The sequence below is a fragment of the Stegastes partitus genome, unplaced genomic scaffold (genome assembly GCF_000690725.1).
Source record: "Stegastes partitus isolate 25-593 unplaced genomic scaffold, Stegastes_partitus-1.0.2 Scaffold1, whole genome shotgun sequence".
Classification (NCBI taxonomy): Eukaryota; Metazoa; Chordata; class Actinopteri; family Pomacentridae; genus Stegastes; species Stegastes partitus.
The window spans coordinates 1,457,758-1,483,874 of record NW_007577732.1 but is presented as its reverse complement, the minus strand read 5'-3'; the positions used below and the strand labels follow the sequence as shown (position 1 = coordinate 1,483,874).

General features: G+C 42.3%; 2 protein-coding genes across 2 annotated transcripts in view; both read right to left on the bottom strand.

Annotated features, from left to right (window-relative positions):
• Nucleotides 1-1,927: 1,927 nt before the first annotated feature.
• On the bottom strand, nucleotides 1,928-16,808 carry gng4 (G protein subunit gamma 4). The gene is made up of 2 exons (XM_008302480.1): nucleotides 16,710-16,808; nucleotides 1,928-2,751 (listed from the first exon to the last, which is right to left on the bottom strand). The coding sequence occupies exons 1-2, from the start codon at nucleotides 16,806-16,808 to the stop codon at nucleotides 2,623-2,625; spliced, it is 228 nt and encodes a 75-aa protein (XP_008300702.1). The 3' UTR covers nucleotides 1,928-2,622.
• Nucleotides 16,809-18,866: 2,058 nt separating this feature from the next.
• Nucleotides 18,867-26,117, bottom strand: part of lyst (lysosomal trafficking regulator) — a 62,701-nt gene continuing 55,450 nt past the window's right edge. Inside the window, 13 exon segments of the mRNA XM_008302367.1 lie at nucleotides 18,867-21,116; nucleotides 21,223-21,294; nucleotides 21,390-21,546; nucleotides 21,658-21,755; nucleotides 21,844-21,983; nucleotides 22,458-22,556; nucleotides 22,691-22,827; nucleotides 22,925-23,114; nucleotides 23,239-23,469; nucleotides 23,558-23,775; nucleotides 23,898-24,038; nucleotides 24,567-24,723; nucleotides 24,816-24,882. Of these exon segments, the coding sequence (XP_008300589.1) occupies nucleotides 20,978-21,116; nucleotides 21,223-21,294; nucleotides 21,390-21,546; nucleotides 21,658-21,755; nucleotides 21,844-21,983; nucleotides 22,458-22,556; nucleotides 22,691-22,827; nucleotides 22,925-23,114; nucleotides 23,239-23,469; nucleotides 23,558-23,775; nucleotides 23,898-24,038; nucleotides 24,567-24,723; nucleotides 24,816-24,882 (1,846 nt within the window). The 3' untranslated portion in view covers nucleotides 18,867-20,977.

The window sequence follows — 26,117 nt, the reverse complement described above, 5'->3', positions numbered from 1 at the left end:
TCCTATGAAAGCAAGCTGATTTCAAATGTGATTTCGATATGATCATTTGATATTAAAGTGCAGTGAAAAAGTGATTGAAAAAAAGTCAGCGTTTTCCATCAGATGTGGTGGAGAGTGGTGTTCAGTGTGGAATAGGATGCATGGATGGACACATGAAAGTGCAACAACAGACAAAATAAATGCTGATGTCAGTGGCAGAAACCTTGAATTATTATTGAGGCCATTTTTCATGCAAACTGCCGTGTCGCTGCACGTATTATTATTATTTTTCTACTATCTACGCTGTAGGAGGCAAAACTGGCTGAGGCTAAGCTGCATTGTAAAAATGCCACAACACATGCACAGTGCATCCAGATGGCCTGTGGTTCAGCTCAGCCACAGGAGGTCTCCACTACACACCAGAATATCATGTTCCTCTGTGAGACCCTGAACGATTTGCAGTGGCCTTTAATGTTATCAGCATGATCATACAGACCACAGCCCCAAACATCAGTGACAGACGTGACGCAGACATATTGAAGACACAGCACATTTGGGTTGCCGTTTTCCTTTAATTCATTTGATCCATCAAAGGATTTACAAAGCCTGCTATTTAAATGCTATTTTTTTTTTCCCAAAACGATAATACCATTCATGAATACAGCTGCACATTGTTGACATATCCGTACTCCAATGAAATTATTATGTGCAGAGTAGCACCCAGAAAGTCAATGAAGAGGCAATATTTCATATCATAATAGTTCTCTCTTGTATAAATAGAAATAAATCCATGCAATATTCATCTCTAGCTGTTGTATTTCTTGTTTCGGATTTGGCACCATCCTTAAGATGAGGTCAGTGAGAGTGCCCTGAGGTCGGTCTCAGGTTTTCAGATAGGAAAGAAACACAGTAATTATCCTGAAAGCAATTTGAGTACACACCGGTTTGTGTTTGTGATCAGAGTTTGATTCCTAATGTGATGGCTATTCAAGTACCAAGAGGAAATTTCTCTCAATTTTACAGAAACAATGATGCAAAAAGCCTGAACCACCAAAGGGATCATATTATGTAAACGACCCTTTCCGTTGTTTTTAAAAAATACTTAGATAGTATCAATAATTGCATGATTTATAAATGTTTTTTTTCTAAGTATCATACAAGCTTAGTAGCACTACACGTCATGTAGCTGTCAGTGCTGTGCAACAAATATTCAATAATACTACTGATAATAACAATATTAATAACGATCATAACAATTCATCGTAAAAATTAGCAAATGCTATTCAACTACCATGTAAAGGAAATAGTTCGACAGTGTGCTTTTTCTTCCAAAACAAACAAAACGGAAAAAAGGCTGCGCGATCACAGTGTGGAGATCACACTGCTCCCACAGAAATTGGCACTGTAACATACTGTACACTCTAAAAGACTGACAGTCCCTCGGAAACAGAGGAGGCTGTCAAAAAGGAGCAGAGAAACATGCAGGCCTCTGGTTTGGCTTTAATGTCAAAGGCCTTGCCATTCACTCTAGGACAGGCAAAAAAGAATCAGGCTCAGGAAACATGCCCAGAAAAGAAAAGACTCCATTAAGGAAATAAGATGAAAAGATGTCCTGCAAACTTGTAGAAATATTCCAGTCGAGGGGCTGCAGGATTAACTAATAGTGTCTCTGATTTGAAGTGGATGAAGTATGTGAAGAGTAAATCAAACAGAGCAGCAAAGGTAGAACGCATTAGAGCAAGCCTGGGAAGGAGGTGGCAGATTCATAAATAATTTTTGACTTAAGGGTTGTTTGCACAGTGATAACCCTGAAGAACTCATCTTGCTGTTGAAACATTAGCTCCGCATCTTTCAATAAACACAGTCTATTTATTTATTTGCACCAGAAGTGATGTGCCGCCACCTCCTCCTCCTCCTCCTCCTCCTCCTCCTTATACGAGAGCAACTGAAATTATTTACTACGTGGGATCAGGTTGGTGTTTCTGTGCACTCAATCTGAAGCTGACTTTACTGCAGCGCTAAAACGAGGCGGGTTAATTGTCGGCGACTCTGGAGGCAAATTGAAACTGAAACCACTAGTGAGGGAAGTGTCGAATTCCAGTGGTGCTTTCAGTAAGTGTTGCTACAAATAGTCAAACGTGCACACTGAGAGCAATAAAATAATAATAAAAAAAAAGAAAACTAACTCAAATTATATTCAAGGTAATACAAAGATTTATGCTTTTTTTAATTATTATTATTCGGATAAAGGGAATGGGAATAAATGTTTAAAAAAGTTGCAGATGCTGGGCAAATTTCTGTTTCCTGAGGCGAGTTAAGATCTAGCACAAGAAAAGAAACGAAAAAGAAAGAAAGAAAAAAAAAAAAAACATCTCTCATCTCATTAAGCACTGAGCAAGGCTGTTCTCTAATAACAAAGCAATAACAAACCTATTTAACAAGACATGATACGCTCACTGGGTTGCCAGTTTGGTAGCCGACTCCCCCCAAAACCTTCAGCCACCAGGACAGAGCTGACCAACAACAGAGTGTCCACCTGGCAAAACTCAACTCAATGCCTATGGCCAGTAGCTTCAGGTGTGGTGAAGACAGAGAAGCCAGGCAACACCATGCCTGCACCTGTACAGCTCTACCCGCGGGTCATCAGAGGATGGTGCAGAAGAACTTCTTCTCCCGGAAAGGGTTCTCGGAGGCAGGGACGGGCACAATGAGGGGGTCCTCGCGTATGTGGGCGTCGCAGTACGCCATCAGGTCTGCGGCTGCTTTGGATACCTGAAATGTTGAGACGAGGCAAAAAGATGTTCATAGGTGTTTATCTTTCCAAACAAACAAGCATTTGAACATTGGATCACAGCCATGCCTCCTTCACCTCAATCCATCTGAACCTTTATCTCTCAATCTAAATGCTGTTGCTTTTAGGATGTTTTTCAGATTTCTCCATCACCGCATGCTTTATTTATAACATTTCCAACAATCTCGCCTTCATTAAGATGGTGTCTGGGGCTGTTTCCAGTTTTCTTATATGTTGTTCATCATCATGTGACCTTAAAGTTCAGATTCAGCCTGGGGGTAATGTTGCATCTCCCCTCATCACCATCTGATCTCTGCGCTTTTGCTATCTAAAGAAGGCATAAACTTCCCCAAGAAAATAATCATTTTTCAAAAAAGCACAACACAATGTAAACCAGATGAATCATGTAATGGAGTGAATCATCTGCTCGCTTCCCTTCAACAAAGTATCTTTGTTGAAGACAAAAGACAAAGAGAGAATCAGAGGAGTTGATTTCCAACTTGGCACGGAAACTGTAATGTTATCAGAATACTATGAATCTGCGTGTCAGCAGAAAAGTGTTAAAACCATAGGTTAAGCATAACCTAACCAATTTTCCAGATGGAGTGCATAAGTATTAAATGACAGAATAGAGTTGAATATGCTGTCTTGTATTGTACAGACTGAAAGACGTCAGCTATGCTACCAGTTCTGTGAGGCTTCACAGCTAATTTTCATGTTGCAGGGTGCAAAGACATGACCTGCCCTACTCTGTCTCTCATTGGCTCATGCTGACATTCTTACCCTAACCCGAACCAATCACACTCCTTGCATTCTCATTAAAAAAATAAAAAATAATTGTGCAGCAACGCTTTGAGCTAATGTGAACGTTAGCATGTTAACATCCTCATGATAGACTGTATACATATAAGCCAATGTGGATGCGACTTAAACCTACATGTTTTCTTACAGCCAGCAGATCTGAGCCGTCGATTAATATTTAGTATCTGCCAATTCCCAAGACCCAATCCGATACCCCATCCATCCATCATCTATACACTGCTTAATCCTCACTAGGGTCACAGGGGGGCTGGAGCCTATCCCAGCTGACTCAGGGTGAAGGCAGGGGACACCCTGGACAGGTCGCCAGTCTATCACAGGGCTACACTTAGAGACAGACAACCAGGCATGCTCACATTCACACCTACGGACAATTTAGAATCACCAATTAACCTCAGCATGTTTTTGGACCTTGTGGGAGGAAACCGGAGAACCCGGAGAGAACCCACGCTGCACGGAGAGAACATGCAAACTCCACGCAGAGAGATTCTGGGTGTCCTCACCAAGACGTGAACCGGTGACCTTCTTGCTGCGAAGCAACGATGCTAACCACCGAGCCACTTTGCAGCCCCCAATCCCATACCATTTTTCGAAATAATACACACTTATAATGCACACTTCAGGTATTGTAGATTAGCTGTAGTACCTGGTTGTGCCACCTGGTCAAGTCTTCTACTGTTCTACTTCTACTGGGCAACCAGAGGAGGCCACCACAACCAAGGGTAAACAGGCACCATGACAACGTTTTCTGTGATGTTTAATGACTTCAGCCATATTGCACATAAATTTGAGCCGGGATCAACCTCATCAGCATTCGAAAATCTCAGTGGCGTATGTGGCAGCACCTTTGCACCACATCATGTGAGCATATATCAATATCAGCACAGGACAAATGTCCAGTGTACTGAGTTTGTAATACAAATTATTTAATTATTGATTGGTAATACTGCATTTAGTGAGAATATTTTTAAATTTAAAACACGTGGATGTGAATAAAGGATAAGGCTTAGAGTTGTCCTGATACTGACCAGTTAAAGATTGCCTTGATGGGCCCTGATCTCGATTCTAAAATCATACACCCCTACTTTCAATAGCTAGTTTCAAGTGTCCTTCAATACAGCATCATGCTCATATTGTACATTCTGATCCTATTTTGAGTAAAATAAGCAATGAAGCAGGGTATGTTTTAGGGCAGATTGGCTGACCAACACTGTCACTAGCAATCCAAAAAACATCAAAAACAGAGATTCAGTGTTTTTAACCAGTTGTGGATTCAAAATTCTGTGGAAAGCATTCTGATGTATCAGTTTTATTGGTGTTTGTCAGGTTGTCATTTGTTCACTTATCAGGAAAAATGACAGATTTTGTTATAAAAAAAAAAACTGTCTTTAAAAGAACATTTTTCAAAAGATTTTGTGAGCTTGGACGTGATTGCTTGATGTGCGAGTCAAACATGGTGAATAATCTATGGAGAACTGGGGAATAGTTGGGTGACATGTTTTAATTCTGATAGTTTTGCACTGAGGCTCACGCTCGTCTGCAACTCGCTGTGTTTATTCTCAGAGCAGATGTTTTTGGGGATAAACTTGCACCAGATGAGACCTGACTGGATGTTGTGCGGTTGTTTTTTTCTTTGAAACTGCATATTGTGTGTGCTCCCGATTCGTCGGCTGCACTGATGCCTGTCACCTCAGCCTCGGGCAGGAGGACGAGGCAGCTCATCGAGGTGACTGACAGGTGTTGAGGCTGGACCTTGACCAGCTCAGGGGAAAAACAAGAGTGGGACTCAGGGATGCGCTTCTTCCACTGAGGCAAAAAAAAGTTGCACGTTGTATTTTTCAAAGTCAAACAGTGACTCTAAATTTTACAGTACAGTCAGACTGTATGTGAATCCAGGTTTCCACTCGGGAGATGAGTGGGAGGTTACGGGAGGGGAGGCGGCAAATGGAGAGCAGAGGAGCAGGTGCATCAGAGGGATGGCGAGGGCTCAGGGATCTACGTGGAGGACAGAGCCATCTGATCTCCTGCCTGCCACTTCACCTCACCCACTGCTGCTCTCACAGGAGAATACAACACACAAAATCCATCATGCTGCCTTTCAGCTTTGGTCCTCGACGAGGATTGTTACATCGTTATTTCCACCATCTCGCAGCTCAAATGAAAATATGTGTAAAGGATCGTGGATCAATATCAGTTGCTGAGATCTCTGTGTTTTAAAAGAAAAATAAGGCAAAGTCGAATTCGATATTTTTCTCAGTTTCAAACAAATTCCCAGGAAAAGACCAAAAGCAACAATTTGTTATTCAGTTTCTCATGTCTTTCTGACATTCTAAACTAAGGCACTCCGCTGCAAGCCCATTCATTTCTACAAAACAAAGAAATTAGTTTTTTTAAAAAAAAAGATGCTTTCACTTTTAAAAAAAGGCTCCGTCATTTTTAACTGACGTTACTCAATTAAAAGCGAGTTGTGGATTTTTTGGGGACCAGTTTCTAACATAGATTAGTTTACATTTGGTTGCAAGGAGGAGTGAGCTACAAGTTTTGATCTTTTTATGGTACTTGCTGACAAAAGCAAACGTAAAGAAAATCACCAGCTTTACAAGCTTACTGACTTTCACATTAGGAAACATTTCAAGTAAAAAAAAAAAAGAAGTAAAATGATGATATTTTGATACGTCTTGTGATGTCAAAATACATGTACTTGCACATGTACTTAATTTGAATAGCTGTTTGCAAAGAATTAATCACTTTAGAATAGTATTTTGTAGTGGAGTGCATCCACATAGAAGACAAATATATTTAAAAAAAAGCAAGAAAATAAAATTTGCTTTGGTGAAAATATTTTTTGAGCGCAAACTGTTTGGAATCTTTCTAATGTGGTGCAACACTGGCAAAGGCATCCAAAACAGTTTGCTTTGGAAGGCATTCAGATCTGGCTCATCATTGGGTGCTTTGTGGTGCGGATTTAAACGGTCAAACAAATTAGTCATAATGCCTCATGTAGTGGCACCAACTGCAAGACACTGCAGACTATCTGTTTTTGGTCGATATCACTGTTTCTGTAGCCAAACTATCATCAATCCAACTAACGAGGGCTGCACCATTATGGCCAAAAGGATGATCACGAATATTTTGTCAATATTGGGAACAAAATTAGTTTATTCATTGCAATTTGTATTTGATTTTAGAGACAAAATATTGTTATTGCTCTTTGACATTGTTCTACAATCCTGCTAATGTACAAATCTTTGCATCAATACAAGACTTAAGATAATCTTCACCTTTACAGCATCTCTCAGAGCAAAAATAGAAATAAAACTGCACCTATAACACCTCATTTGCTGAACATCTGCTTATCGTTAGACATGACAATTTATCGATGTTCCCCAAACGCCTGACATGCAAGCTCCAGTAGAAGCCAGCTGGGCAGCTGTGCACAGACAAGCCTCTAGTCTCCGCTCAGTTACTGCAGCTCACACAGCCCAACAATTCTTCTGAGAAAAGTAAAATAAGGCGTTCTAATATCAGATTTATCCAACCTGAAAGCAGGTGATTTTATCTGTTTTCTGTTTTGAACATGAATTTTGCAGTCGATCTTGTTCATTTACCTGTAAAGAGAGAAAATCATGATCGTGATATTCAATTAATTGAGCAGCTCGATAACTGATGCTGCTTTATTTTTTTGCAACCAAATCTTTCTTTTTAGATTTTCTCTCCTGTTCTTTGTCTAATTTGCTGTCAAAATGTGAAGTCTGCACATCAACAAACTCTGTGTCTTTCAAACGAAGAAAAAAAACTGTTTGTCCAAGAACCATTAAATTGGAATAAACAATGTTTCATCAGACAGTATTCTTTTCTAGATTAGTCATAGAAAATGAGAACTGTGCCAGGTTTCTTTTTGTATCGAACAGGACAAAATAAATGCAACAAGAGGTGATTGAATTAGCTTTCCTGACTTCACACTGCATTGTGACTATTGTTCATGTACACATCACAATGTCAGTGCTTAAACAATATGTCCTGCAGCTCTATTTTGACAATGCACTAACCAAAACACAGTTCCCAGTAAATCTGAGGCAGGACTATGTTTTGCAGAGCTACAGAAAGAGCAATGAGAGTGTTAAAACCAAAAAAAGCTTCCATGCTGATGGTAAAGCTGTATAACGATTACCATATTTACCAACTGAGTTTTGCATATTTAAATGTCAACAGTTGCTGCATCCACACAACAAGCACAAAATCAGGTATCGCCAAAGACACCACAATGCACCCTGAAGGTAACGCCAATGTCTTGATCATTTGTTTTGGTAATCCAAATATCGATCTGATAACAATATGAATCCATTGAGACATTTTACTGAAAGCCACAAACGTCAGCCACATGGAGGAAAAGTCACACTTTCACCAAAATCCACATGATTCACTCTCTGAGTAAAAAAGATTTTTTGTACAAATTTCCATGGCAAGCAGTAGTTGTTGAGACATCCCAGTCTGGAGCGGAGAGGTGGGCCGACCGACTGACACACCAACGTTGGCATCCATCGACTAACACTGCTAGCCAGACCAAAACAAGCTCACAGATTTCTGACCAGTCCTACACATTCAGTTAAATCAATCTGCTTTTCTTCCTCTCATATTCACTGCTTTTGAATTTCTTCTGACCGACCCTATCCAAATGCAGCATCCTGTTTACACCGCAAACACAAAACGGTGTCCTCTCATGCTTCATTGCCACTTTGATTTCCATCCAGTGCCTTTTTTTTTTTTTTTTTTTTTTTAAGAAATAATCTAAATGAAATTTCCAAACCAGAAGTTTAGTTTAGTTATAGGGGAACATTAAGCCGTGCAACACATTAAGTTCCCAAACTAAAAAGAAAGGCACACTGACAGAGAAGTGTTATCGCGCATGGTTGCCTCTCTGCATGATTCTGTTCTGCTCTAACTACTGTACTGTCGCCACCTTCTTCCACTTAATGCGTCTCTATTATTTATGTCTGCTTCACTACACCTGCACCGTGGATCTGTTTTGCAATTCCTCTGTCGCTGATAAAAGCTCATAAGTCACTGATTGCTCAATACAGCTTCAGTAAACATGGGTGTCTTTTTGGGTTTTTTTGCTAAAGTTGACAAGAACTGACTTTCAAAAACACATTTATGCTTCGCAGCATTGTAACACTGTTTGACAGTATGTTTTTGCACTTCCTGAGTCACAGCAGAGAGGGGGAAAAAAATCAATATAGCATTAAAATGCCAAATTATCACTTACTGTGTGCTTACAGGTGCACCACTGATCTGAATATTTGGAATAATATGCTCGCACACGCAGCACTTTCGAGATGCAATATAATTAGTATTTTGCACTTTGCGGCCACGTCCAGGCCCTCGTCACTGTATCAGAACCTGCACAAAGTGGGAACAGTAACAAAGCCTTCTCCAGCTATAGAAGTAAACAGCTTAATTATTTCCATAATCAAAGTAAATGCAGTAATTATATTATCACGTAGCTGCAGCCAGGGTTTCTGCAGAGAGCAGGAGCCCCACAGGACAGAAAGTGGAACTGCACTGTGTGTGTCATTAGACCCAGACTGATTGTAATTACACTGCAGCCCCATGATGGAAGGAGAGTCCTTCTAATTAGCACAGATCACATTCTTTTGGCTGATTGAGCAATTAATGAGAATGTGGTGATCCCTCAATCAGCAGCACAGAGAACCGCTCTTGTCACCGATACGCACTCTCCCTCGTCAGATCCCTTAATTAAATTTAAGGGATCGCCAGACGTAGCCAACTGTCTGTTTTCCTCTCTGCTTTTATTTTCAGCCACATTCTTCTTCTTTTTGGGAGGCTTTTTAATGAAGAACTACTCGGTTCTGCACGTCCGATGTGCCGAGCGATTACAAAGCACAAGCGGCCGTCTGCCCATCGATCCGCCAACAACTGCTCAGGAAATAATACAGCTTTGAAACCTGCTACTAGCTTATGTTTTCTTTTGAATTTGCAGAAACGCATATGTAAATACTTAAAATGTAATATTCATAACTGCCTCAGGCCTAATGTAGCCTCCTGTCTAAATCAGTGATTTCCCTCCTTCCTTAATAAATTCATTCAGTATTTCTTTGAACATTATTAAAGCTAATAATGACAGTAAACTTGTTAGAGAACCCATCTCTCGCCAAATATGTTACACTGATCTCATGATCAGAAAACCAAACTTTACTAGGAACAGCAGCCGAAAAAAACTCAGTTACGAACAGCTTGACAAGGTCAAAGTACACAGATTACTTAGAAGAGCTTACATTTTCATCAGACTGAGTGAAAAGTCACGAAAAGATATGCAGGAGATCAGCTGTGACACTTGAGATCCAATTACATTCGAGTCTGACACATCCGTTTCCACGAAATATTAAGGTGACAGTAAAACTGACGAGTCAAATCTATTCCGACGCCGTGATCTAAACACTTCCCACCTCATTCAAAACTACAACATCACATTACCCGTCTCACCGTTTACCTTTCGCCTTCAGCAGCGCCACGAATTAGTCAGTTTGTCTCACACGCTATTTTAGGCAAGTTTATTGCTGCATTTGTTATCTATTTTTCAAACAAACTAGAAATAGAAAACACATCATTTCTGGTTCACGAAAGCATTTTTTAAATTTATTTTTTCCTGTTGTGTTGCTGTCATTGTGGCACCATCATGTGAATCTACTCGAGAACTGGCTGTAGGCCTGAACATAATGTGCGAAAATAACAAACAAAACAAGAAGCAGCCCACCCAGAAAAGATGGCAGGAGGGAGAGTTTATTCAGGATTTAAAATGGACAATCTGAGAAGAGTGGCGTTGGAATTCCTGAACGTTTTGAAGCTGACTGCAATAAAACCTCCTGGAGCATTACGCCGAGACGATTACTCTCACTGCTAGCCTTGTCTTCACACAAGTGAAGTGTAAATGACAGGAAGGTCAACGAACAAACTGTATGTCAGTGTCTGAAGGTAGTTAAAGAAGAATCACTAACAGCACAGGGATAAATTATGTATCGTTTCCTTTACGTTGAAACATCGGAGATAAACACTTGAAGCGCCAGAAGATACTCCTGCTTCTGATGGCCAACCATAATTGAAAATCCAACCTGAAAATGCTGAGGCTTCAAGATTTACATTTATATTTGCTCTATAAATGGAATTTTGATATGGTTTAAATTCAGTTTACTGGTTTGTATTGAAAAAAAATAGAGATGCACAATATATTGGCGACCACATTATCTCGTATCAGCCGATTTGAGTGTTTTTTCCAATATATAGGTATCGGTCCGATGAACAAATTTAGTCGATGTGAAAAACTGATGATTGTTTAACATTAGCACCTTCGTTTGTACATTTGATATTGCTGCTATTTCACAGATGTTTTCACTTAAATGGTCGTGGACTTGAACGTTAAATATCTATATCTATATATGTTTTACTCGTTACATAATAAAGAAGACAATGTGGTCTAATTTGGTATGGGCTTCTTTTGAACAGTTTTCACGTTCTCACAGTGCTTACTTACTCATTTTTCGGTGTGAACAAAAATTGAATATCGACATCAGTAATATCGGTTATCGGCGATATTAGAAATCTTAATATTGGATATTCAGTATCGGCCAGAAATTTTAATATCATACATCCCAAAAAAAAATTGTAAAAATTGATTTAACTTCTGTGGCATGGAAGAAATGATGTCTTTTCTAAAGTATACCACAAAAACTTGGTTATTTCATCTTGAAAAGTTCGGCATCCACTTGAATGTGTGCGTATTTTATAAATAAACATTTTTCAAAAATGATATTTCTTTTGTTGTTGTTTGTACACTTTGTATCTATAAGATTCTTTTCAGATGATGGGATACAAAATGAGGCTTTCAGACAATATGCCGCCACTGGGTTTGTGGGAATCGTGACAGACCAGTAAAATGGGGGGATTTAAGCATTTCTAATGGGACTATGTTGCTTATATAAAATCTGTCATTACTTCAACTAAGAAACTGTCTGTAGAGCTACTGAGGAGGAACACACAGCAAAACTAGATGATAGATCATTAGCAAGGAGGCAGTTAGCTCCATGGTGGAACATTTCTACCTTAAAGTTGCAGAATCCTGACAACAGTCTCAAAAACACACATTCACAGAACCACAGGAACCAATCCTGTCAGCTCATTATTCTTTGTCAGAATCCGTTTCTATTTCTAACGTCTGTGCCTCGGTTACTCCAATATTCAAACTTGTGTACTGTAGACTAGTTTTGCTGCGTTTCAGTGGAGTTGTGGGTAAGCTGGTGTGCACCAGCTGCAGTCTGCAGTAGGAAGCGTGTGTAGGGAGAGATTCTAGAGGAAGCAACAAGTGAAGGGTTACATCTGAGTCATTTTAAGGCAGGAAACCATTATTACATGGACAAAAAATTGTCACTATGCAACTTTGAAACACAGAAATAAGTTTTTAGGAGTGTAATCAGTGATCAGAGGGGGACTTTACAACACCTGATACAACTTCTTGGAAAGGAAACCTGCTTTCAAGATCTCTACGCAAACACAAAGGGGTCGTATAATTAGGAAAATCTGTGCTTTCAGTATCAGCTTTCCATTTTCTTTTGCTCTCCATTCTTGACCGGATACCTTGTTTCTAGTTGTGGACATTTCTTCATGCAGCTGTGCTTTACAGCAACAAACCAGTGTGGAGTGGCGCCAATGACTGGAAATAATTGGTTTTAGAGCAAAGTTTCAAATGCTGCTGACCTGATCGGTCTGTTAAAGTGACAGCATTCAGACACAGGTCACGTTTACATTGTGCATGTTTCTATGCTTCATTCCGACGTTCCTACAATATTAGTTAAACACGAGAGACTGAAATGCATATAAAGCGTTACACACTATATGTGATATATACCTACATCTTAATTTGCGTTTCTGTTCATTACTGTGACTGCATACATTTCAGACTTCAGATGCTCATTCAGACATGAAGCCGTCATGTTCATCTGCCTTCAGATTAACAGAAAACATGCACGTCTGAAAGGTGCTTCAGTCGCACAAGTTTTTATTTGGAGGAAGTCTTCGAAAACGAAAACAACTTGGAATAAAACACTGGCCCACAAAAGGCAACTTGTCGGTTAAATCATCATGATACATCTCCCAACCCCTGATAACAAGTTGGAGATAAACACTTTGTTTTTGAAGACGAGGAAGTTTTCTTGTGAGCAGTCTTTGTTGTGCTGAGTAGGGATGACGGTGTATGGCTGACTTCCAGGCTTGGCTATAATGCTGAGCGAACAGCCTCGGGGCTGCGGAGCAATCATTCCCAGAGCACATGAGGAGCCTACCGAATGAGATGATGACACGGCCCTTTAAGTTGCACAAAAAGTCGTTCATGAAAAATGTCGAGAAGAGCTGCCCCTTCACATACCAGAAACATATGAACAGAGAGTAGCCATCTACTGGGGCAAACGTGTAAAATAGTATAAACAATCACTTGTTCCATACAATGAATGGAAGCAAAGGAAATCCCTATTCACAGTGACTATGTTTTAAAGCATGGTGACTTGCCTCCACCATAAAGAGTGCATAGGGATCAAAAGTCAATATTAACCCAGTGCTGTTTGTAAAAGGCCTTTATGTTCCACTGCTCCACAGTAACAGTGTGATGGAGCTTATTATATAAAAGAACACTAGCTCATATAAAAGTCTGCGTTTTCTTTGGGAGTTTAAACCAGAGACCTTTAGCTCAGAAGCCCATAAGATGAGGAGGAATTCTGTAACCACACTGACCCAAATTTGTTGAAAGCTAATGTCAGAAGTGGTCAGCAATCACCGTGCCCCACTATTCCTGTGGGTTCATCGGCCACAGTTACCACATGGGTGCTTCTTGTGTGTCCCAGCTGTGCGCCACAGATACACTGTGGCAGAGAGTCGGTGACATCGGTGCTTTCAAGGTGAACCAAGGCATCGTGCAACGTGCGTCAGAAAACGCTGCACTAACCTGACCTGAGAAATATTCATTTTTTTTGTCACGTTTGCCGTTGGAATAAATGATGGGAAATCTAAGTGTGGGGGTTTATGAGTGTAAAAATGCGTGAAAAAGCTTTTTGCGGCTCCAGAGGGAGCTGCGCTAAATCTGATAAATGTTTTCAAGTGATGACAATTGAGTCAGGTAGTTTTGGGCCGAACATTATAGGTCTGAAAAAGATAAAAAGTCCCGCTCTTCGTCTCTGCTGGAGACAAGAGGCCACATTAGCTGCTATTAACGCCAATTCATGCTTTCTGTGTCCACGTGTCCGTAAGGGTTCACGTGACAGAAGTCTTGTCGTCTTAAAGTCCGTGAGTTTCTGCGAGATTTGTGACCACTGTGAATGCAGCAGGAAGAGAGGTTGCGTGAGACTGAACACTATCCACAAGTTTACAAACCAAAAGAGTTGCGATCAAAGTAGTTGCTGCTGGACTTTGGAGGTTTTTTCATGTTTGCCATCGATGGTACCCAAACACAGTGGTAGGTTCTAAATTCTCCAGAAATCCCGTGATATGTCTGCACACTATGTTAAAGACGAAAAAAGCAGCAAACTCCGGCTGCAGGCTTGGCACACCTCAAAAATAATCACTGGCGGGTCACGGTGCTAAACAGTCCAATCTGTAACTAGCTTCTGCATCCTGTAAAAAGTGGGAGTCCTGTGTGTTTCTGTGCTTAATATGACAGGCAATGTGATGTGTCTACGTAGCAAACTGATGCATGCATGGTCATATGTATATTGTAACATGGATCGAACTACATGCACCTTCGCTCTCTGGACTCAAAGGCTTCATCGGTCAGCAACCGATACGTAGAAACCACGAGTAAGCCTTCAGATGCAAATTTTAGGCTACGTTCAGACTGCAGGATTTGATGCTCAATTCAGATTTTTTTGCAAGTTCATTCACGTTTCCAATTAAATGCGACTTGTATGTGATGTCCTGTGTGAACTTTATATGACCATAAAGTGTCCTGCATGTGCAGAAGAGGACACAACGACCTCACACGCAGTGAGGGTGCTCAGTGTTTGTGGAAGCAAACGTGGATGGTAACGGTGGCGCGTATCTTGCAATTTTAAAGATGTTGTCCAACCAGAGCCAGCACATTTACAACGTAATTGTTTTAAGGAGAAGACTAAAAAGGAAGAGAGCCAGGTTTTTGGCCATGGCATTTTGTGGGGCAGTGGCAGCAACGTCTGTACAGAGAAACGTGTGAGTGCAGAGTCTACTTGAACATAGAATAGTGACGTTTGTTGTGCATCAATGATGTGTAGGTCGGATAAATGCGACCTGGCTGTTCAGACAGAAGTCGCAACGCAAAAGATCAGATACCTATTGGATTTAGGACCACATGTGGTCGTAGCCCGGGTCGCATTTGAAAAAATTAGATCTGTGTTGTTCAGACTGTCATGAAAAGATCAGATACAGGTCACATAGGGGCAAAAATATCAGATTTTGGTCACATTAGCCTGCTGTCTGAACGTTGTCTTAAATAGAACTGTTAGCACTGAGGGTGCATTGTGGGTAATCGCATTGATGTAGGCTGTAGGTATGAACCTGGCCTTCTCACTGCACATTCACTTATATCTCCTGTCCTTCTGTTATCAGTGTGTTCCAGTACTAAATAGCCCTCTTGCTACAGAAAACAACCACCACCACCTGTGAGCAGCAGCCTACACGCTGAAAACGGCAAATTTTGCAGACGACTTGGATCAAACAATAAAGCAGGCCTGCTTAGTTTAGTTTCACTAAATTAGCCATTTCGCTTCTCTACATGCAAATGTCCCAAAAAATACAATTTTGCAGGAGCACAGTCACATGTTTTTGCTTAGCTCTGTCCAAGATGCTTGTGATTGGTTTGAGAATTACAAACAAGCCAGAGTAGTTTCCCCCCAACAGCAGAATGATACTGAGGTGCAGTCAAACCATTCTTCAGCACTGACACATTACTGTGGAGACCATGCAACACCACACTGTGGGTAATGTAGGAATATATACATATGGGGGGAAAACAATGATAATGCATCTCTGGTTTCGCTGCATCAAATGTGTTCCCTTTTAAAAAAACAAAACTGACCGCTGCGAGTGTGACAAAGTTCTCAGAGTGCACCGCTAAAAACGGTGGAGTGTTCCTTTACAGAACAGAGAATCCATGAAAGCCTGATGGTGATAGTTTACTCCCGTTGTAGCAATCCATCCGCTAAATAGGTTAATGCATTCATAATGGACTGAGATGACAAACAGTGCACAACAACAGACATAGGATCCAACACAAGGCTATAATCTAAAGTGTTTTTGGAGTGTAAAGTTGATCACTGTCTGCTTCTATATCTACATTGAAGTAACGGTGGAAGCTCACCACAGGAGAGGCAGGAGCAGAAAAAGTGGCCTGGATTAGGGTTTTAACAGTACAACTGTCGACAAATCCTGTGAACCAACATACTTTCTGATCGTCCTTGTCATTTCTCTGACCCTCAGCTCCAAATGTGTTCCATCCCTCTGAAGAGGTGCATCTTTAAAAATGCAAACATACAGTGTACTTTCATTTAAAAAAAGAAAATAAAAGCTTGGTATTGTCCTCAAACAGCTGGGCACGGTAGCGTTTATCACATGTTACTCAAACAAGAGTAATTAGTGCATAAAAGTGCGACTAATGTGAGCTGTGGATTAATACACATTTGGTGCTCTAGTGAGTATTTACAAAAGGACAACCCATGTTCTTAATAATGAAGCAGCATGTCATCCAGTGTGGCTATTCACTGTGTTTTTAATAGTTTTTGGACAACAGCAGCATCAGCCCAGCTATCAAGTTTAATGATTATTGGGTGAAAATAAAAAGAAATGACCACCAAGTTGGATAATGTTGCCAATTCTAAGCAAGAACAGGAGACAAACAAAATTAATAAAATATTTGCTGAAGACTGCCACTTACAAAGAGAAAGCTGTTCTTGTGCTCAGCAGAGTTCAGATAAACGCGTTTTAATCGAGCAGAGCTACAGTTTTGGAGAGATGAAAGTTTTTTTTGCAGTACATTTTGCAGATTTGCTCATAAAAACGTTTAAAAAAATAAAAAATCAAAGCCCTGTACCTTTATCCTATCCATGCAGGCCTCCATCTTCAGCTGCTCCACAGCTTTCCTGGCTTGGGAGATGCTGGCCGTGCTGTTGTTGGCGATCCCGTCCTTCATGGTGCTCCTGTGACGCCAAGCAGAGGCACAAAGGGGGGCAACATGGAGTCAATGAACATCACATTAAATCCAGAAAGCAGCAGCCCCCCTGGCGGTATCTCTGCCCACCCCACCCCCTTGGAGCAGCCTTTCTCTACCACAACCCTTTTTTTTTTTTTTTTTTTTTTATTTAAAAGGACCCATTTTGTCTGGGGGAATCTGTTTTTATAGCAGCCAAGCTCCATTTTATCTAGAAAAAAAAGAGCTTTGGAAGGCAGCAGCTGGACAGCAGTTTGTCATTTTTCAGCCACTGCTCATGCATGATTGTGTGTTTTTTTTTTTTTAACTGTCAAGTTATCACAGTTGGCTGGAGGGAGGGAGAAGTTACAAAAGGGGTTCCAGTGCGCTTGCTCAGGTGCACCTCAGAAGAGATTTAGGGCTTGAATCATGCATTGCCATTTCCACTTTCAAAGCAACCAAACCTGCAAACTTTCCCTCAGATCTGCAGCCCCCGGAGCACACATCTGTCCACTCATTGCCTTCATCTCCTCAACTTTCTCCTCAGTGCAGCTGCAGTGGAGTTCCTGCTGATCAATCTCACTAAATCTTGCTCTCATTTTTAAGGCCCCTTGACCCCTCGCTCCTCCAAAATGCCCCAGTTTGGCAGTCAGCAGAACAAACCTGACCACAGATGTGTTTGGAAACATGAGAGGTGGGGTGCTGCTCAATCCACTCACTTACTCTGGATATTTATCACATCGATTTGTTTATTTCATTTTCATTGCATTAAATGGAAATTGATGGTGTTATAGAACTGATGGTTGGTAAAAGAGGAGGAGGAGGAGGGGGGGGATGCAGATTTTCCAATCCACCCTTTCGTGACTCTAAAGCCAGTTTGTAGCTTTTAATCACAGCCTCGGATGAAGCTATCAGGCCTTTTTTTTCCATTTAGGTTTCCCATTCGATTCGTGCATCCACAGCTGTGCTCGGCTGTACGCGGCTCTGTGTAGCCTCTGAGCCGTTTTTATATCCAAATGCAACGATGCTAATTGTTGATGCAGATCTGTCAAACATGGGCGACTCTTATTTCTAATGAGATTAAATAGTGGACACACAGAGAGCGGAGCTGCGGCCCTGCTCAGAGCACAAAACAGCAACGCACACATCATCTACTAAAAAAAAAAAAAAGAAGAAATGTATGGAGGGAGATTATTGAAAAAAGAAATAAATCTGACGCTTCGCTGCATCGCTCGGCTACATTAATGTAGGCTACAGCCGCCGACCTACCTGAAATGTGCCAATGGATTTCCAATTTGGAGAATTCCGGGTTGACTCCACCCAATACACACACGCACACTCACACTCACACACTCACACACAAAAAAAGCGAGGATCTGTCAAATATCAAATGATAAGAGGAAATCCCTTCGTCTCCCAGAACCCGCGGAAGGTAAATCCTGCCGTTTTAATTTCGCCTCAGCGGCTCGCTCAGTGTGAGTCGTGCGTATTCCGTGTAGGAAGATGAAGCGGTGAGGTCTTGGTGAGCACCACGGCTGGACTTGGAGAGATGTTACGCATGCAGCAGGGGGGGAAACCTCTGTATGACGATCAGATACAGGCTGTGGGGCAGGGAGCACTCGATCAGTGGACCAGGAGCTGCAGCAAGAAGGAGAAGGAGCAGCCAGGATTGGAGCTGCCACTCTGCAAACTGGCCCTAAACACACCGACACTGCCTATTAGTCAAATTGGGAGCTGCTGCTTTTTTTTTTTCTCTCTTTTCTTTTTTTTCTAATTTGCTTTATTGCTGCAGAAGGCACCAGAGTATCTGCAGGCTTCCCCATTTCATTTTTACATCAGCTTTGACATCACCGGGTCCCCCCCATAGTAACTGATGGGCCTCATCCTTCACCACAGCACTCTTTGGGAGAATCTGCATCCAGTTTTTTTTTTTTTTTTTTTTTAAACTCCCCAATTTTACCCCCTTTATAATCCAAACTGTGCAGCATTGCCTATGTTTCTTCTTACCTCGTATGTCCCTGAACGCACCTTTTCCCTCCACACAAAGAAAAAGGCACGACATTTCTTCAAATATTTATATATATTTATATATTTATAATATACTTATCACTTGGTTCGTCCAAACATACACACATATATACAAACAAAAACAAACATAAAACATTGAGAACCTCTGTCCATGACGCTAAAAAAAAAAAAAGCCAGAGGTGAAAAAAACAACACAATTTAAGCAACCTAAGACAATTATCTTAAATTATGCATAGCTTAAGTTATTAACAGAAAAATAATACTTCATTCTGTCATTCTCTTTCTGCTTTTTTGCCATTTTCTACATAAAAAAACCAAAACATTCATACAAAATCCTATTTGGATGTTTAAGAGGAAGGTGAAACATAAAATGCACACAAACAGTCATGACACATAGTAAACAAACAGTAACATCATGCTTTGCACAAAAGGTAAGTTGAGGAGGAGGGAAAAAAACAAATCAAGCCAATGACACAAAAAGGAATGATGTAAGAAGAAATATTCCCTTTCTCATGTACAAATCAAACACAACGCATGAACTGTAAGACATCAGTTTTGAAGACTCACTGCAGGTAAACGCAAAAGTAAAACGACTTGTTTCACAGCTGTGTTAAAACAAACTCCTGGTTTCTTCTTCTTCTGGAATCCGATAAAAAAAAGTAACCTTTTGCACGTCTGATATTGCTTTCTAGATTTATTAGTGGAATTAAATCGAAGCTCAGTTAAGATTTTGAATTACACGGTAAAAAGTGCTTCTGACTACAATCTGACGCAATAACAGACAAACTGTGAGTGCAGTAAGTTCTGTGGGAATGTAAAGAAAAGCTGCATGAGGAAAGGAACAGTGGGTTTTCCAGACTGACGAGTGTAGTGTATTCGAGCGAGATGAGCTGTAAACCTCATCGGTGGAGGAGAAGCTGATCGACACGATGCTCTTCAAGAACCCTCCCACCTGCTACAACCATTAAGTAGCAGCACAGGTACTGAGCAGGTGTCGCACATCACCGAGGATCACCAAATTCATCTCTGCTTCTTCTCCGGCCTCAGGCATCTGATGCTGTTTGTTAATTGCTTTCTCAGAATCTCAGCGAGCTCTGTAAAGTGGTGAAAGTGGTTCCAGTGCATTAAAGCGGCAGATAGTTTCAGTCAGTAGAACAAAAGAGGAAAAATAAGGAAGGAAACATGAGCCTTCATGGTGTTTCTAATAAATAAATGAATGGATACCAACATTTCTCACAATGCAAAAAGACGGGTTCAACCGAGGCAGGCCTTAAACAAGGAGCATCATGACAGAAATTGCCATACCCACATTCACGCAGTCAAGGTCAGCATCACCCCAGCATGCAAAAGTAGGACAGAACAACAGGCAACACAAGGTACATCTCAACCCATCGCCTCTCCCCCGGTCCCTCCTCTGAGCTCAGATGCAAACTGAAGCAGGGCCGCGACACTTGTGTTCAGACTTGAGTGGAGCAGACAGGCCGGCAGAGGGGCGTCTCACTCCCACAGAGCGGGACGTCTCCTGGTGACAGACACAACGAAGGGCTGCTCCCTCTCAGCGACTGCAGCGTCAGCAGGACACGCTCGCTTGAGCTTGGGCGGCAATCTGTCAGATGAGGCGCTGCAGGAGATCTGAGCACTGCTGAGGTGAGAGACGGGGGTCTTCACACTCTGGGTCTGGCTTTGGCCAGACAATAGCAGCTTACCAGGAAATGAACATCAGGCAAATACCTTTGCACAACAAAAACACAACAGCAGGAACCAAAGAATAAAAAGACAAATGAAACACACTCTCAGAAACACATTTTGTATAAAGTGTCTGTTGCAGCCTCGGCCAAATATTCATCCATTCCTCCAACATTCCACTTCAGTATGTTTATAAATATATATTTATATACATATAATACTATCTTCATAATCATTTCTTGATGCTGGGAGTGGCTAGAGTTTGCTCAGCTAGGGATGGCTTTATTTAAAAGTCAGGAAGGTTGTGGCCATGCTGACATGTCCTCCTCCCTGTCAGAGCAGACAGGAGGAGGAGGAGGAGGAGGAGGAGGAGGAAGAGGAAGAGGAAGAGGAGGAGGACGAGGAGGAGCGAGGTCCTCTTGCTGAGAGCAGGACAGTAGTAAACGTCAGACACACAGTCAGCCTGCAGCGTAGCTGCTCAGGAAGGAGTAGAACATGGGCAGCTTCATGCGCTGCTGGTCCCGTCGACACCACGCCATCACTGTGCCCTCGCTGTTGGCTGTGTAGAGGTGGTGGCCGTCACACGAGTATGTCAGGCTGAGGCAGACAGAAGAGGAGATTATTAGACTTCTGACAATGAAGTGAACAAGTGGCATCACATAAAAGCACAGAGAATAGCATGACTGTAGTCCTGCTAAAATACCTGATGATGGGTTTGCTGGACTTGGGGAAGGTGATCTCTCTCACTGGTTTCAAATCCCAGGTGCTCCACAACCTGAAAGCATCCATCAGTATAAATAATTCAGTATCTCTAGAAGAGTAAAGAGAAGAGCATGTAGTAAATGCTGGACAAAATATATTGCTGCTTACCTGACGACGCCGTTCTCCAGACCACCGGCGATGACGTTGACGGACACGCCCTCCGGCTGGTTGGAGAACGCCACAGAGCAGATGATCTCTCTGCAGTGGACGTGACCAATCAGATCTCCGTTCACCGTCCACAGCCGAAGGTCGCTGCCTCCGCCCTCTGGACACAGAAAACAGCAGTCATAACTCACATCAAGGACTGAAAGACACTTCAATAACCTGGAAATGTGGTACAATAAACACTGAGGTTATACGGCAAAACAACCCTCACCGGAGTCACAGACTGTTGCGATGTCCCCCGTGGTCTCACTGGCAGACACAGCAGTCACTGGGCTTTTGTGGCCTGTGAGGCTTTGCACATAGCAGAGTCTGAAGAAACATGAAACAGCTTAAAAACATCACCCACTCTGCATGCTGCAAGAATTTTCTTCTGCTTTCACTTTCCAAACACACTGACCTGTTGAGGTCCCACAGGATGCAGGTGCCGTCGTTGCTGACGCTGATCAGGATGCTGTAGGGTTTGCAGACAAACAGGCTGGTGACCTCCCCCGTGTGACCGTACAGGTGAACCTGAGATTCCACCTCCATCTCCGACGGCTGTAAGAGACATTTTCCAAATCCAGTCACGTGTTGGAGAGGACAGAGGACATACAGATCTCAATGTATGCGTGACTCAGTGATGAGATGCTTTGTTTTGTTCTTTTTCCTAAAAAAGAACTCCATTAATCAATCTCCTACTGGGCTTTGCAAATCAGTGCAAATCAACTGCTAGTGAAACACCCTTCAGGGACAGAAAAAGAGGAAATCTGGATACCTAGTGGTGGGGACCGATGAAAGTCTGAAAGCCTCTCTGATGACTGAACTCCCAGACCCCTAATCCCACTTATAGGCTCAGTGGAAATGTGTTTCAAGGGCAACTGTGATGTGACTAATGAAGCTGAGCGTTTGAGCACGGTGAGGCTGTCTAAAGAGGGGGAGGAGGTGGGGGGGAGGTGATGGGAGGCGGGTGGGTGGATTGGGTGTTCATGTGGAGGCGGAAGGTTAGAGGGGGACGTCGCCATGGAAACCCACCGTGGTGCTGGTGAAGCGGTTGCTGTAGGCGGTGATGACTCCACACTTGCTGCCCGTAAATAGCTGGCAGCCATCGGGCACCCAGGCGCAGCTGGTCACCTGGAGGACAGAGAGACAGACTGACGGTTGGATACAGGAAACCAGAAGCTCATTGGTTGCTCCAGCATCGAGTGGTGTAATACAGAAAAAAAGGCTGGGGATTCTTCTCGCTAACCGGTGCTCTGGGTTTTTACCTGGTGGAGTTGTGAACACTGAATGAAGTTGATGGGAGGTTCGCTCTGCTTGCTCTTCAGCCTCAATATGTTGTCTGCGTAGCCCCAACTCAATATGGCTGACCACTGGATATCTGTGCTGTGCATGCTACGCACACCTACGGAGTGAAGATAAAATTAATGGAGTCAGCAGGGCGTTGTGCAATGCATCCTGTATTCCCAGGCTGCCTTGTGAATGAGCGTTGGGCTTCCTACCCTGCTCCTTGCTGTAAATCATCATGAGGCAGAACTTGCGGGAAAGGCCGCAGATGGCTCGAGTCGGCAGAGCCAGCAGGGATCCGAACCTCTCCCCGTGTGGCTGACTGAAACACACCACTGGGTCAGGAGCAGAGGGGGAGCCCACATATTCACCCCACTTCAGACCTTTGATCCATGGCAGCGGACTCTGTGGGGGAGGAAGAGAAAATTGCCAGGTGAGCAGCAGATCATTTCATGGATGGTGCATTAAGTCATGTCTTCCTCAGCGCACCGCAGGCCGCCAGAGTCGGTGCCACCACACACTAGATTACCGGGCAGGCTATTTCCTTGGCCTGTTCTCTGGTTTCTCTGAAGGCCAGCTGAACCAGGAGGCCCATGGCAGCCGGTAGCTCGCCCTCCATCATGAGTTTGGGTCCCGCCCTGCTGATATGAGAGGCGTTAAAGAGCTGCCTGGGCGTCTGTCCGTATGTCTTGATCATCGTCTCCAGGGCCCGACGCTGGACTGGGTCTTCTACAGACGAAACGTCCATGCCAAAATAGGTCTGTGAGAAGTGATATGCAGCTGGTATAAGCAACTAGAACCATCTTTTCAATAATATCGTGCAAATGCAATGATTAGAAGCTACTTACAGCTGGATGGAAGACGTTGATGGCCTGGACGGCAGCTTTGCCTTTCTGCTTGAGCCCGAACACCAGGTCGATCCACTGGCACAGTGTCTGGGAGACCTGGTCGGACTCTAGCGCTTGCCGGTGGATCAGGATGAACAGACGTGGGTCATTGCGAGCCCAGGGTGGTAAATTCACGTGATTCACTCTCTCTCCGTTCTGACGAACCCCGAAATCAAAACCTGCACAGGCAAAAAAAAAACCAAAACCAAAAAAACCAAAACAGAAATAAATAAAAAAAATCTTCATTCATGAGAAGATTAAAAACGTACGCCAGCATAAATGAGAAAGGGAAAATAATTACCCTCTCTGTTGACCAGGAATTCTGGGAGGTAGAAAAACTCTGGGATGAGCTCTTTCACATCGGTCATGGACTCGTACGAGGACAGGCGCCACGTGGTGTTCATGGAGTGAAACGTCCGGTCCGGGATATCAAAGCTCTGGTCTGATTAAGGCCAAAGACAATCTAATTACAGATTCGACTCACTGATTGAAAACATCCCCTTTCATGACCTTAAACACCACGCTCGCTGAATAAATTTACAATCACATAAAAAAAGATGCCTCGGAGGATCAGATGAGAGAGAGAGAGATGAATGAAAAATAAATTAACAGGAGAGAAAGAAAAAGAGGAGAGAAGGGAAGGGTGAGGAGTTGATCAGAGAAAAGTATAAAGATGAAGCAGCCTTTCATGGCTAATAAATGAAATGCACCACGGCAGCAGCAATGTGCTCCTCAGTTAGTTGTGAGATCAGGATGTCCCAGCATTTAGACATTTTATTCTGCTAGACACATACTTAAGCAACATAAAGGCCAATATACTGTGGAGTTAGGAGTAGATTCTGTATCAGAGATGCCTAATATGAAATGGCTCAGATCAGGCTAAAGAAAAATGAACATCTCATGATTGTATCTCTAGAGATACAATCATGCAGATGTGTTTTTCTGAGTTAAAGTTTAATGTGTGTCTCACCCTGGTAGGCAAGGAACATCTTAGTGAAAGGGGGCATTCGAACCAGGAAGTGCAGCACAGTGCCGCTGTTGGAGTAGTGTGAGCCGTAGTGGTAAGGCTGGACAGGAGGCATGGGGTCGTCCTCACGAATGCCCTTCTTGTACTCCTCCTCCAAGTACTGCATGAAACACACACACACGTTAATGGGTCTTCCTACTAAAACATCCAATATATTCAAGTAACACGTGATAAACCTACACCAGGTCTTACCCTGTAATTATCCACGTAGCGATCCTCCTTCTCTTTTGACTGGACTGCGATGGGTTTGCTTAAATTTCTGCATAACAAAAAGACGACAAAGCACTAATGAGCCAAGAGGTTTATCAGCAACAAATGCAAGCAACTACCATCTCTTGCCTAAATCAATGAATCTCTGCATGTGTTTATGTCTCGCTTTTTTTAACAACCATTCATCCGATTTACTTCACACTTAGCACGTGTGTTGCTGGAGACACAAGAAAGTGCAGCGTTGACTTTGAAGTCATTTGGATGAGAGATTCTTGAGAAACATAAAGATAACAAACATTAATTTGGTGACTACAGTTGGACTGGGTTGACTCAGGGATATAATGACGCCATCCACTGCAACAACAGTGCACAGCAACGATTTAAAGTTACAATAAGCTGTACCTAAAAACACTTCACCCACAATCATCTAAAGTGTCTGAGTATTTTAGACAGGCCAGCAATGTGGTTGTGTGTGAGCACAGCAAACTGGAACTGGCTAATCACACCAGTACAACTGCTGCACAAGCACTGGAAGCAGAAATCTCCCGGAGCGTTTGGTTGAGGCTGCGCCGTCCTGTTTACTCTCTGTTCCCACCCAAGCATGATATAGGCTGCCAGGATAATCAACACACTGAACGTGTTCTGTTTCTAAATGTTTCATCGGTCCCACATGCAAACGAATTCCTTCCCCGTTGCTGTTGTTTTAACAGAACGCTACACTGTGATGTCGTTGCACGTTGGTATTCGGTCTTGTTACAGTTTCCATCGACTTGAACGGCCACGTCTGAGTGAGAAATTCGCTTATATTAATGGTATTTATTGTCTGTAAATAGTTATCATTTTACATCTGCAAGCATTTTAAGTTTTAAGTATATATACTGACTTTCCAGTTTGTGTGTCACGATGTTCCTTTATATTTTAAAGTCCAGCATTTTTCTGATTATGCATCTGACAAATAGGCAGACAAACATTATTATTATTGACATCATGACACAGTCGTGACACTAAAATAGATGATGATGAGGCAGGTTTTAGAATTTCTTAAATGTAAATTTTTATATTAACCGAGTGATTAAAAACAATGTTTAGAATAATTGATAAATTGGTCACTACATTACTCGACTAATCAAAAAGGGTTAGATCACTCAATACCCCTCCTTCTAGATAATTCTGGTCAAACCTAATGAGGTGTCAGCTAATGTGACTCTCAGTTTTAATGCTTTAATACCCCAAACGTAGTCAGCACTGAGAGTGAAGTAGTTTGGATGAGCAGTTGGTCTTTAA